The following is a 14,544-nucleotide window of genomic DNA, read 5'->3' as shown; positions in this document are numbered from 1 at the left end:
TTTAATTTGCTGCAGCTTCAGATTTGCATCGGCTGCCTGACCTTGCGCCAGACCGAACTGTGAGAAGTTGCCCCCAACAGTTGACAGCGGACCATGCACAACTCATCAATCAACAAGATACTTGCGCTTAATGGTATTTGTAAATCCACTTAAATGGCAACTGCTGTGCAAATACTTTGCCTTTTGGCGTGACGACTCCGCTTATCAATTCAATTGAATTTATTAATAACAATAGCTGGCTTTATAAAACGCTGTTGCAACATCAACATCAATTTGCGACTGAAGCACGCCCCTCAATGAGTAATCGCAAGTTTCCAGCTGCTATCTCAAATTTCAATTCAATTTGCTTGACGACAGAAAGTAAAACATTCCTTTCTTATTTATTATTCTTTTTTTTAATTCTGTTTTACAATCATTAAAAACATAAAAATAATTTATTGACTTATTAATTTGTTTAATAAATATACAATATATATATATCAAATTTCTGGTTAGTTTTGCAAAGCATTCTTTTTGAAAGGCCACTCGATTCCGGTTTAATCATAATATAAAAAAAATGTTTGTGGTACAAAAATGCTGATTAGCTGTTCGACAAGTTATTATTTTGCTACCCAATTTCAAATATCGACTATTAAACACACTGATAACGACGAAGGCACATTGACACGATTAACACACAAACTTTTGTTACATTATTAGTTTTGACTGTAAAATGACAACTGTTTCGTTTGAAGGCACAATTTGGGTTTTCGTTATGTATTACAGGGTATTACAGGCATTACATATATTAGTCTAGATATTAACGATCGGCAATAGAATATCCCAAGGTGGCTATCCAATGCTCATAACATTTACATACGCATACACACACACACACCCACACAGGCACACACACAGAAAAATTAATTATTTCATATACGTTTTATAAAACATGCGACATTTTGTGCTTGGCACTTGTTAAGATTGAAAGAGGTGGACGACGATAAGGACACATCCTCATCATCAACTGCATCTGCATCTGGATTTATGACCAGCCGCCCGTCAATTTGTGGAACATTTCCTCGTTGAGCGTCTGGTTGTTTTCTTTGGAGCGCATCGACATGAAGATGTAGCCACCGATAAACTCATGGACCACCTTACAGTCGGCGGATAGGCAAGAGAAGACGACGTTCTCATCGTGGAACTGAATCATCATGCACTTGATGCCCCAATTAACGTTCCAGGCCTTCATATTGTTGTAGCGCCAGGTCTTCAGGTGATCACCGGTATTCAGATCCATGCGCATGATGCGATTGTGTGCCACACCCAACAACTCCTCCTTCTTGTGGCCATCGAACTTAATGACGAAGAGCGTGACACCAAAGTCCGGCAGCGATTGCCAGGCCTGGATATACTTCAACTTGGCGTCCATTAGCTGCAGCTGACGGACATTGGCATGCGCCTCCAGTATCCGCTGCACCGCTTTGCTGGACAACTTGCGCAGCATTTTGGGTGACAGATAATCGTTGGCGTCCACGCTGCGCGGATTGATATTCAGGGGTGCTGCTCGAGCCTGGGGCTTCTGCATTTGGAGCAGGGAGCGTATGCTGCTCACCTCGCTCTCGTAACTGCTGTCGGCCAGGGAGCGTCCCTTGGCGGCCAGTCGGCAGGCGGCCATCCATTTGGCATATTGCTCGTCGTTCTCGCAACGCACCCAGAACTCGCTGTTCGGTCCGTTGCGTCCCTCGGGCGGCACCTCCAGTCGTATGGCAAACTTGCCCTGGGCCAATTGCACATCGGGTGTGACCTCGCAGCCGCGCAGATTGATGCTGATGGTGGGCGCACCGCGTCGCGAGTCCTCCTGCGATTTGTACAGATGCAGATGCAAATCACGATATGTGAAGAAGTAACGCTTGTAACCCTTCAGTGTGAACAGCTGTGGCTTCAGGAAGCGCAAGTAATCGGATAGCTCCGGTATGCGTGTAATGTTGCCGGCATCCCCTCCAGAATTTGGGCCCTCCAGCGTGATCTGGAGCTCATTGAGTGCCGAATCGATGTCATCGTCTCCACCGCCGCCATTACTTTGACCGGACGTATTATTGGGCGAATCGATGCCAAGTGGATTTATGTCCGTCTGATGATTGACTTGAAACTGGAGGGCGGCAAACATCAGGGTCTCCTCCTCGGTGCAGTCCAGCTCCTCGTTGAGTATGGACCACTTGGCCTGCTCGTACAGCTGATTGATGCGCACCTGATCGTACTTGGGATTCAGATCGAAGAACGTGTAGTATTTGAAGCGCAAACAGAGCGTATCAAATTCGCGCACACCCTGCTCCATGATGGACAGCGACGAGTCCAGCCAGCCGACATTGAGGCGCGCCTTCTGCACCAGCGTCTTGGGCCGCACGAGCCGAGCACGTACATCGGGACTGGGCGAGCGCGCCGAAACGGCCAGATTCTCCTGCAGATCACCAAAACTGGAACCCGAATCGTAGGCGGCGCCATATCCATTTTGGCTTGTATTTTGACGCCATGTGCCCGTTGGTGAACTGATGGGTGTGCCAGGCGCTGTCGCTGGACGCCGCGGTGTCGTTGCGTATGGTGATGCTGGGGCGCACAACAGATTGCCATTGCCATGGGATCTGTCCAGGCTGCCGTTGCTGCCATTGTAGGCATTTGTCATGGGCACAAACGAATTTGTGTCCGGCGCCGGCTGAAGATATGCGGTGCCATTCGCCTCGGCAACGGGTATCATCTTCTGCGGCAGCTTGGAGAAGTTCTTCTTGAGATGCTCCTGTTCGACCGGTTTGCACAGCGACAGCTCCTCCGGATAGCGTATGTCCGCATCTTTACACAGATTGACCACAGCGCCAAACGTTTTAATCGAGAAATTGACACGGTAGTCCAGTAGACGCAAATCGGGCATCTGCACCCGCAACGTTTTGTGCATGGGCGTGAAGTACAGAAACGAATCCGATTGGACGCCTGCCTGGTCGAGGGTGGAGCGCGTGCGCGTTAACCACACATTTTTCGCTGGCCACCACAGTGCATGATCGGACCAATCCTTGGGCATCTCCGGATCGACCAGCTGCAACATGACGCCACCAATATGCTGATCGCCACGAACACGAAGTGTCTTCTCCACTTGCAGATCTGTGATCAGTATCCGCAGATTCCAGGTGTTCTCACCCACATGAATCATCTTGATGCGACGACGATTTTCCTATTTTAGGCGTATTGCCAATCTGTGCACAGCACACACACACACACACTGAGCCAATAACTACAAATAGTGAATAGTGAACAAGAAAATCATTTGATTTTTGAACGACATACAATAACAAGAAAGCAACAAATAAGCTCAAACGATGACGTAATCGGAGTACGTTCATCGTTCTAGCCCAATATACATATACATAGATATACATATGTATATATATATATATATATATATATATAGATATTTTGCGCCGTTTTTGCAATACATACATAAATAGAGTAAATGGTGTTGCTGTTGGCGCCCTTATCTCGCCAGATGTTTGCTTCGGCTCGCACAGCTCCAGCTCTCTAGCTTCACTTCTAATGGACACGCTCAATTGTTGTTGCTCCCTTTGCACCCCGTCACAATATTCATATGTCCAAGGTTATTGCTAGCGTTTCGTTCGGCTGTGTTGCTTTTCTTTGAGGAAGAAGTGGAGACGTCGTTGTCGTCCCACGGCGCAACAAATACTAACGAATGCTGCAAAATTCCATACACATACGAGCGAAAACGACAACGATGACTGCGACTGCGACTGCGACGACGAGAGTGAGCAAATCGTGAACAAAGCCAGCTACGCGAGATAGAGAGAGAAATTAATTCATAAATAAATCAACACGAAACGGCGAACGACGCGACGTGTTTTCAGTTGACTTTGCTTACAACTTGTCTGCTGATGTATGTATGTACGTTTGTTTGTATTTGGCGTGTTTATTTGGTTAAATACAACGTATATTTGGCAATTTGTATTTGCCCAGCATCTATAATGCGTCGTTTAATATTGTTAATTTATTTTTAGAAGATTTTTCACGTTCGTCATCAGTCTGTCGACTGTCGCTAGAATCGAATAAATAGTATTTCGCGTTGTTATCGATTCCCCAAAAGTCGCGGATCATGGCGATAGTATCGTGAGATTAAATTTTATTGAAACTAATGATAAATTCTCTATCACACATAAACAAATAACCATTAAATACATACTACGAATTTACTACAATTCTTGCCATTCAAAAGTAACTAAATAGCTCATACAAAATCCTCATCATATTTAATATAAAGAGAGCCAAATAACTAAAAGAGAGCGGTAGAAGATTTATATATTTGCTTTTAAGATTATATTCACACTTTGAATGTACAGACCATTCGATACATTGCAAACATCGTCAGGTTGGTTCTTTATCGATGTATCGATACCACTTAATTATCCCAATTGAATGCAGTGCTTCCAATTTACTTACGGTAGCAAATAATTAAAATATGAATGTAGGAAAAATAACCCCAACACAAAACAAAAAGGCAAAATTTTGACTTTTTACTTGGTTCTTACAGAGTGAAATTGCTGTAACGCAGTTCACGGCAATTGCTGCCATTGACACTGCCACGCACGCACACAAGGCAATGTCCGTTGCCTTTCGCACGACATTCGTAAACAAACACAATGAAAGCTCCCGTTTAGCCCCAAAGCGCCAGTCGTTGCGGCGCTGTCTCTTCGAGCGCACGTATCACAGAAACTGTCTCTCGGCTACCCGAACATCCAGTTCAATACGCGCCCGTATGCTATCTCGCTCAGACCCACACACAATACGAATACCTGTAAGCGAGCGCGCCAGTGTGTGGTGTATGTGTGTGCATGTGTACAAGTCAGCTAGGAAAATTGTGCATGAAAAATCAGAAAATCATTGTAAAAATAAGCCATGAGACTACAAATATGTCTAAACTTGTGTCAAATAACAAAACTGAGGTCCAATACAAACAACTGACACAACAGTAAATGTATACAATATAATAAACTTATATTTCAACTTCATTCAACACAGGAAAAATCGATGCACACGAGAAAATCCAAATTTTTAATATTGTCTGGCCAGCTAAAACCACGACCAAAAACAACAACTACCATTAACGTTAGTAAAAGGTATGAGATATAGTGAGAGTGAGACAGATGATGAGTGAGCAACTTCAAATGTGAATTACGTTAATAGCTAACAACAAACAACAACAGCAAAAACAAAAAAACAAAAACGCGCAATAGTTTAAAAAAGCAACAGCCGCTGCAACACAATAACAACAACATCAACAACAGCAACAAGAGGCGCTTAGTCATCCGTGTGAGTTACGCCAGCGCAGTTCCAGCTTTCTGTTCACGGTTTTATTTTGGTTTTTATATACACATATATATATATATATATATATATATATATATATATACCTGTGCTATCTGTAAGATACAAAGAACGCAACGCTGGAACTGGTGACGGTTAATTGTGCACTTCGCCTACGCCGCGCTACTGATTTCAATAACAACAATTATCGCTGTAACCTGTTGTATGTTCTATGGACTTTTGTTGTTCACCTTTCGCTGTCTAAAAACGTTCAGATCTAAACACAAGCCCTCATACACACATGCATACACACACACACACACACACCTAGCTACCTAGAGAGAGTTTTCATAACAAAAACTGAAGTTGGAACACACCTGTTTGCAGGCATTGTACTTACAACGTTTTGTTATTTGGCCAACAGCATTAAATTGTTAGAATGTCGCGCCTAACGGAGGAAATGGTGATTGCCCGTGCAAAGCAATCGGATCTGAGTCTAATTAAAAAACTAAATTGCTGGTAAGTTAAGAGAACATATATACATATATATATATATATATATATGTATTGTGCTAATCAATTGCAGTGAAAGGCTAGCCATAGTCATATATCATATAGTTGTATATTGCCCATGATCTGGGGGATCTGCCCACTTGTGCGCTTTCACTTCACTTGCAGCCTGGCTGACCCAAATCCCTCAATCGAAGCAGCCAGCAGCTAGCAACCAGCTCCTAACCAGTTCTCGTTCACCATTCTGTGCCGAGTCACGACTCCTAAGAAGGGGTTAAGTGGGAAAATGGCTTAGAACTCTGGAGCTTTTTTCTAGTGTTGCTAATGATGCTAGTGATGCACTTGAAAGCTTCAAGTGCCGCAAAAGACATGCATCTCAGCCATATTTTAAAAAAGGCATCTTTAAGCTTTAAACAAATCATATTTGTCAAAGACGAAATAAACTATTAATTTTTATTCATGTTTACAGAGCAAAAACACAAAAAATAGCTGATTATATTATATATAATAATATTTATACTACGAAGTGAAAAATATTCCAAATTTAAGGAAACAGAACTCCAAAAATCATAAATCAAGAATATTATTACAATATATTGCGTCAGTTTGTTCAAGAATGAATTACCTTGAATCAATGTATTTATTTGATATTGAAGATTTTAATTTTAGACTCAAGTTCACAAGAACGAGTTTTGGAATCTGGCTTCGCAAATTGATTACAAATAGAAATAACTTTCCATTATGTTATACATAGATCGATTTCGTCATTATATCCAATTTTGAACTGTAAACTAAACGATACTAATTATATTACCATTAAGAAAACATTAATGGAAAGCAATAATCGAAAATATATTTTCTGATATTCCTTTGTATATATTTCTCGCTTGTCTTTATAGGGGCAGTGATCTCACCGATGTCAATATAATCAAACGCATGCGTGGTGTTGAAGTTCTGGCGCTTAGGTAAGTTTCCACAATTTGTACAATTTACCAATTTGGATTTGGATTTGGCAATAGATTAGAGCAAATTTTACGCTCATTTCCTGAGCTCTGTTTTTGATTGATTTCAAAAATTCAATTAACCCGCCGGCTACGTTTAATAAATCTTCGCCGAGTGTGTAGGAGAGTGAGAGATGTAGAAAGCTTTTTGTGCCATAAGTGGCTATCCATAAGATACTTGTGCTCAAATGACATCATTCGCACAGCGAGTGGCAGCGGCATCTCATCATCCGCAGGCAAGCAAGCGAAAAAACTTTGGCACGCTCAAGCGCGTAATTAATGCAAAAAGCAGCAGCAACAACTACAACTATAACTACAACAACAACAACTATAGTAACAACAAAAACATAACAAAAGTCGTGGGAGCACCAAAATTGGCAACAACAACTTTGTGTTCGTTTTTTTCCTTTGTAGGTTTTCTGTACTGGCGTCCAGTGGCCGGAGAGCCCAGCAATAGCGTGGGGGCATCGTGCGTAGGGGCAGAGCGCACTTGCTGCTGCAAGATACCAGATACAAGAGACTAGATACAATATACAATATGCTCTTATTGAGATACTATAGCACATAATACAGATACTTGCTGCTTGCATGTAGGTGCTGATTGTGCCAAGTATCTTTAAGTTTTCTTGCCTCGTTTTTGCTGCTTTGCTGCTTTGTGCATATTGTGGCCTTTTAAGGCAGGCATCATTGTTTTGACTGTCAAGGTCGTTTCGATCGATTTGCAAGTCAACTGTCTGTCTGTCTGCCTGTCATCTGGACAACATATTGCACAACACAACAACAAATACATTTATCAAGTTGCTATAATGTTTTTATTATGTTCACTGCCTTATAAGCGCTGTAAAGCAAGGCTTAGCAAATAAACTTGTGGCCAACAGATGTGCTTATATATTTTTTAAGGCTCATGCAGAGATTTCAACTGACTGGCCAAAAGATTTGCTCACTTATTGATTTTAAATCTGCACAGTCTTTAAAAAATATATTGTAACCCATAACTGAAATCACATTTGCTAAATGCGTATCTTTTGTAAAATTTTAAATCCACATAAACTTGAGCTATTTATTGTATATGTATTTAAAACACGCATTCATTTGTTTAAAAAACTTGTGTTGTAACCTACTTGGGAGGCTATTCAATTATTAACACACTTACTGGTAAATTGTATAAAATTATCAGTGAATATTGTTAAGAATAAGTACAGCATACCAAGGGGCAATTATAGGCCAATTGTAGATTGCAGTTAACAAGGAAACCCTTTTGTTTCATTGCGCTGAGCTGTCTTAACAAAGTTACTGTTATGCCTGCTTTGTTTACCATTTATGGTCTCCCCATGGAGTCGAAAGTTGTTTGAATTGTTGTGCTAGGCAATGGCAGGCGTAGGTCGGTTGTCAGTCAGCTTGTGCAGCTATAGTCGACTATAGCTATCCATAAATCAGTTCTTATGCCCACGTCTCGAGTCTTACTCATTGCATGCTCGGGGAATTTTCTATGAGCACAACTTCGGTATTGATTTGCATTGCGTGCTGTTGGCACTTAGCTGGCTTCCATAAACATTATTCCCCCTCACCACTTGAGAGCCGAGTGCTGCTAACCTTGAGGGGAATTGATAACTCTAATGTGAGTCTAACTATGCATATTAGTAGTGTATACTTTAGCTTGATGGTACTTTGGTTTCATTTGCGTATTCTGTGCCACTTTCAAACCCTATAAATAGTCTCCAAAAACTTGCCATGGCAATGCACCCGTGTGCCATTTACGATCGGGTATGGGAATTGGATCTGCTATGTATAGAAGCGTCTGCTGCGGTTTTATTTTTATACTCATACACACATTTTTCTTGCGGTCGCTTCAATTGCCCGAGGTACCCTTAAAAAAGACACGTTGCACAGAGCTCTATCAATGTCTATCTTATCTCCGCCACAAGAACATGGGCAACAGCTAAAAAAACAATCAAAGCACGCGCACCATCATCAAATTGCCAATGTTTCACTGTAATTACCGTGCGATGGCTAACAATAAACATTTCGCGAACTGACCTAGACGATCATGACCAGCTAGACTAATGATAAACAATGTGGTTTTGGCTTGCTACTTGTTTACTTACTTACTACTTACCCATCTGGCTTCGCCCAGAGCTTAATATGCCATTATCTCCGCTTGTTCCCTAACGGTACGCATGCTATGAATGCCACAAAGAAAGTTTGCTTTCCTGGTGTTAATGAACTCTCTTTCTTTCTGGCTGTCTGCCTGTCTGTCTGCCTGTCTGTCTTTCTGTCTGTCTTTCTGTCTGTCGTGCAGCAGCCAAATCTGTTGTGGCTTTTGTTTGGCCGCCGCAGCATAACTTTAAAATGATTCATGGCACTTAACCGGGGCGTCGCTTTGTCACTTTGTCACTTAATATGGTACACTGAGAAAAGCCACTACCCAATCTCTGAAGTTGGGTCTCAAAAGAAATTGATAAATACGCTTGGAATTTACATCAAATGCTAATCAATGTGTTATTTGTTTAAATAGAACAAATCAATAAAACATGTTTATATTTACATAAAATTAATCAAAAGCTTTTGAAACTGAAAATAAAAGTACAAATATAAATGAAAATAATGTAAATTTATAAGACATTTAAAACTGCCCCTGCTCTTTTTGCAGCGTCAACAAAATCTCCACTTTGGCACCCTTTGAAGACTGCACAAAACTACAGGAGTTGTATTTAAGAAAGAACAATATACAAAATATCAATGAAATTGCTTATCTACAAAATCTGCCAGCGCTTAAATATCTGTGGCTGGAAGAGAACCCATGCTGCGAGCGGGTGGGACCAAAGTAAGTAGATGTTTAGAACTAAGAGCTAAATAAAAGCGGACATTTAACATCCAACTCTTTGATAAACACAGCTATCGTGCAATGGTTTTACGCGCATTGCCCAACCTCAAGAAACTTGATAATGTGGAAGTCACTCAGGAGGAGATCGATGATGCTTTGCGCAGCGGCGGCGCACAAGTGACCGAGGATGATGTCTATGAGGATGCCTATGAGGCAAGACAGCAACAGCAGCGTACATCACCCCAGCAGATACATCAGCAGCCACAGCAGCAGCAGCAAAGCTATCCACAGCACTCACCTCCGGAGCAGCACCAACCACATCGGCCAGCACAACAACAGCAGCAACAACAACAACAACAGCAGCAGCAGCAGCAGCATAGGAGCAGCTCCAGTCCCATGAAAGAGGTAACTGAATTCCTTTATTGTTTGCCAAAGCCAAATCGTCGATTACACACTCGCCCCTTAATTTAGACATTAATTACGCCTTAACGCATTTAACCAAGTCTCTTTTACCCAATAATTATTAACAAGCCGCCACAATTAGCAAGTCCACTTGCTAATAACATCGATGGAACTCCGACTTTAACCAATAATGTCAGCGATTTATATATCAATCAATTGCAAAACTCAATGCCCCCAACACCCACAAAGGTAAACGAACAGCGAGCGAACAGGGCGCAGCAGTTTATGACTGGCCCTAATTGGGTTTCACGACTGGTGGGAAAAGGGAGTGGGTGGGTTGGTTATTAATGGGAATAACCTATTATAGAATTGGCATTGGGACTGTATACTAAAGTATGTTATTACATTAGCTGGAAACCTCCTAATTAGCTAAAAAGCTGGCTACAAATTGAGTTACGAAACTAGTTTAGAAAGGATTATTCATAATTAATTGAAGCAAAGACATATTATAGACCGAAAATTACTTAAAAAGGTGATGTTATTTCTTTATTGAATTGTATATAGTTATTAACTATCAACCTAAAGTTAGCCCAGGAATTCTAATCAGTATATGCTCAGTTAGTTAAGGATCTATCACAGTTAAATATACGTAGTCAGAGAAAAGGTTATTTATTAAAATATGTATTCACCAAATTGAGAACTAACACTAACCCTTTTCCTTTTTGGCTTTTCAAATTCTAAACTATTTCCCAGGAACCCGCACATCCGCCATCGCCCAAATATAACACCATTACTAAAGAGCAACGCACTTCCATTCATCAATATGATGTAAGATTCACAAACTACTACTATCAAGCAACCATTTTAGCATTTATTTTATGCGGAATGATGAGCTTATTGCCGTGCCTAGTCAATGTAGAGCTAGTTGGCTTATATTCTTTGTATAATAATACCCTACACCCATTACAAGTTGGGAAAAGGTAGCATAGATTTGTGCAGATACACATAAAAGACGGAAGAAGATATATTTCACAACAAGATGTCAAGTGTAGAGAGCTGATAATTGGTAGGTAGATGTTTGTGTAGCATCTGAGAAATGTCAGTTCAGTATATATATATATTATTTTGGATAGCTTGGAGTTATTTGAATACCATACTTTGTAAAAAGATAAGGGAAAGTATATAAATATCTGTATTTGTTAGACCTTATTATAGAGTTTTTGCTGGTCGTGTGTTCTGAACATAAGTGCTCCCTCAAGTTCTTATTTTTGGGCGTGGACACGTCACACTTGAGTCGCACTCACCCCTTTTCCACAGGCCCCTTGTGCCCTTCGCCCTTTTGGGGCGCCGTGTTACGCGTGAACGAGTCACGCGATGTGGCACTGGCATGGTTAAGGTTCTTCATTTCCAACTCGGCCCCGCTTGGCCCATTGTCAGTTTAATGGATGGGGCTTTCGTTTCTGGGTTAAGTCGTGCAGCAACAGCGTTTGACTTTGAGCAAACACAGAACAATAGAGAGAGAAAGAGAGAGAAAGAGAGAAAGGGGAAGAGAGAAACTCAAACCGAGACGAAACATAATTGCCACAGAAGTAGCTCAGAAACCAAAAGCAAACTAATCAAATGGGTCATAATGTATTCAAGAAGCCTCAGACTAAACTTATTGAGCAGCATTTTTTTAGTTTGAACCCATGGCAATAAGCTCAGCATTCATAATTCATAAGAAGAGATGCCTGATAACACCACTAACGATCTCTTTGTGCTCCTTGCCCATAAACTTGCATCCACAACTAAAACCAATAAACGCACCGATCGCTAACCGACACTTAAATAACGATTAGCAATCGCCGGGCTCCGATCAGGAGAGCCCGAATGTTGGCTACAGAGAGACGCGTCCAACGCCTCTGCCACCCAGCATGTCCACACACTCGATGAAGGTAAGCATCGGTAGATAAATCGGTACACCCAATTAAGGCCAGAATGTATACGCATTTTAATTATGGTATTCCTTTGTCTCCCATTCAGGAATACTATCAGACGGATCGGCAACCATATCCGGCGCATTATCGTCACAGTCAAACCGATCTGACCGAATGGGAGGAGCATCAACAGCATCAGGCACCCCAGGTTCATCACAATCCCTATGGCAGCACAATGCAGTTGCATTATCCACAGCGTCGCAGTGCCGGACCCGAGACTGGACCCGATCGTTATGCCTATAGAAATGGAAGTGCGCGAGAGAATGGTGGCGAATGGGAAGGGGAAGAGCGACCCCGATCTAGGTAAGTGCACTTGATAAGCTCATGACGGGGTTTGTAATCTTCCTTCTTTTTCTCTTATCTATATTGAAGACGTCCCGAGGGTCGCTACAGTGATTCGGTTAGCAACGTTTCGGCTACAGTCATGAATCATTTTGCAGGCTGTCATCGACGGCCCGTGAATCGAGTGAGTAACACTTAATGAATCGGCTTGATTATTAAGTTATATACAGTGAATCACTTTTCGCAGAACTCCAATTTGCTGTCTGCCACATTGTGCTTGGTCAAGGAACTGGATTATGGCAGCCTGGAGGTATTGGAGCACGCAGTCCGCTGTCGCATCGATGAGCTGGCGGGCGAATGATGAAGACGAATATCTAATCGCATGTCGATTAGCTAACTCACTCGAAATTCTAAATGATAATTGCAAGACGGATGTTAGGTAAAGATAAAAAGACACTCAAACACTGACGACTCGAATTATTGTACTAACAATTCTAACGAATTACAAACAAAACAAAAATATTTCAACTATACTTGCCAATTGTAACTGTAATAATGTTAACTTTTATAAGCATTGATAAAATGCATATTTTGCTAAGTGAATAATGTGTTTAGGTAAATTACATATACAATACATACACACATCCATACATATATACATACATACATATAAAAATACAAACGTACAATATGCATATGAGAATTATTAGAAATTGTATCAACTAAATAAGAACTTATACGCTATCGACGTTTATTCAAATTTCAATTTGTTTGTTATCCAAGCGTATTTCGTTTTTATATTGTTTTCTACACTAGACACCAGTTCAAAGAGATCGAAATAATATTAATAACGCCACACTAGCCTTATTTTGTACTTAACAAGAAAACAAAAGAAAAAACAAAAAACACTAACGTCTAAGGCGTAAAGCACAATACTTGCATCTTCCTTGTTTTTATAAATTAGTTTAAATGTTTAACTCAAGAATTTTTGGCAACTAAATTGATCTTGCCGAACCTTTTTGTTAAATAATTGTACACGACTTAATTAAACACTAATGAGTTTACGTAACTTGATTTTTATATAATGTGAAACACGTCCACTCTAAGTATATATTTTCTTTTACAAAATGCGTATGAAAATATTGAAATAAACATATTAACAATGGAATTATTAAAAGCGTTCGTTTTCATTCAAATAATTGTAAGCTGTGTCAGCAAGCAGTGCATACGGTCATGATGATTACTGCTCGCGGCAAGCAGTTGAATATCGTATATGGTGTGCGTCAAAATAAGATGAAAGCAGTACACATTTAGTACAAAAACGATAAAACGTTGGCAGTGACTGGCAAATAATCCGTTGCACAAACCTTTGACAATAATACACCGACTTGGAGACAAAAATATAATTCGAAACAAGTCGATTGGATTATATTGATTTTCAAATTGTTTGTTCAGTTCAATTCGCACAGGAGAATGGGACACCGCATTTAGATCACTGATAAAAGCAAAAGCATATATGCCAAGCCTCTCTCGCCCACTTAACTACATACATTCCCAACCAGTAAAAGATTGAATAAAGCTCAGATTTTTAGAGGGGCTTTACAACATTTAACACATAATATATTTATTTGACTTTTATGTAGGGTTGTTCTGTATTACGGTTATTAATATGGAATTGTCTTTAAATTTCTCTTTATGGTTGTTTTTGCAGTAAATGGATTTTGACTACCCTATTTAAGCTTGCGATTACAATTATATTATTAACTGTTTGTTCCTTTTGCTAATAGTATTTTTGTTAAATCGCTTGTTGCTGATGTTACACTCTGGCATCAGTGCAATGCCAATTACGAGAAACAAAAATCTTGTTTGTAATTGATGATGATGTTGTTCGTTACATTTTTTTGTATTAATACTGATTAGTTTTTTTTTTGTTATTTATTATATTATTTGAGCTATTTAAAACTCTATTTGTGATTTTTGGCCGCTGTATTCATGGCAGAAACGCAACGCCTAACACATATACATATACATAAATGTAAAGTGCATTATTATGTACTAGATAAATATAATGTATATTGATAATGTTGAAACTTTGCTACACATTGATATATTGAAGCCGCAGTAAATTTAAAACAAATGTGCTCTGAATATTTTAAACTCTGCTTCTTACTTTTTTTGTTGTTTGTTTTTGATTTGTTGTTACTAATTG

At 40.2% G+C, this 14,544-nt stretch overlaps 2 protein-coding genes across 9 annotated transcripts; one reads left to right on the top strand and one right to left on the bottom strand.

Moving 5' to 3' along the window:
• Positions 1 to 342: 342 nt before the first annotated feature.
• Positions 343 to 3,965, bottom strand: LOC6556459 (unc-112-related protein). The gene is made up of 3 exons (XM_001985294.3): positions 3,902 to 3,965; positions 3,469 to 3,812; positions 343 to 3,262 (listed from the first exon to the last, which is right to left on the bottom strand). Exon 3 carries the CDS (start codon positions 3,179 to 3,181, stop codon positions 1,025 to 1,027), a length of 2,157 nt encoding a protein of 718 aa, XP_001985330.1. The 5' UTR covers positions 3,182 to 3,262; positions 3,469 to 3,812; positions 3,902 to 3,965; the 3' UTR covers positions 343 to 1,024.
• Positions 3,966 to 4,711: 746 nt separating this feature from the next.
• On the top strand, positions 4,712 to 13,512 carry LOC6556457 (putative uncharacterized protein DDB_G0291608). 8 transcript variants are annotated; one of them, XM_032741725.2, is made up of 12 exons: positions 4,722 to 4,831; positions 5,056 to 5,153; positions 5,765 to 5,859; positions 6,750 to 6,815; positions 9,502 to 9,675; positions 9,747 to 10,080; positions 10,207 to 10,326; positions 10,831 to 10,905; positions 11,916 to 12,011; positions 12,100 to 12,356; positions 12,426 to 12,519; positions 12,583 to 13,512. In XM_032741725.2, exons 3-12 carry the CDS (start codon positions 5,780 to 5,782, stop codon positions 12,694 to 12,696), a joined length of 1,410 nt encoding a protein of 469 aa, XP_032597616.1. In that variant the 5' UTR covers positions 4,722 to 4,831; positions 5,056 to 5,153; positions 5,765 to 5,779; the 3' UTR covers positions 12,697 to 13,512. The 8 variants fall into 8 exon arrangements, with proteins under 8 accessions (XP_032597629.1, XP_032597656.1, XP_032597647.1 ...); XM_032741717.2 differs by having other exon boundaries at positions 5,728 to 5,859; XM_001985295.3 differs by lacking the exon at positions 5,056 to 5,153.
• The last annotated feature ends 1,032 nt before the right edge of the window (positions 13,513 to 14,544 follow it).

The sequence above is a fragment of the Drosophila grimshawi genome, unplaced genomic scaffold, assembly GCF_018153295.1.
Source record: "Drosophila grimshawi isolate 15287-2541.00 unplaced genomic scaffold, ASM1815329v1 contig_44, whole genome shotgun sequence".
NCBI classification, from domain to species: domain Eukaryota; kingdom Metazoa; phylum Arthropoda; class Insecta; order Diptera; family Drosophilidae; genus Drosophila; species Drosophila grimshawi.
This window is presented reverse-complemented; position numbering and strand designations above follow the sequence as displayed.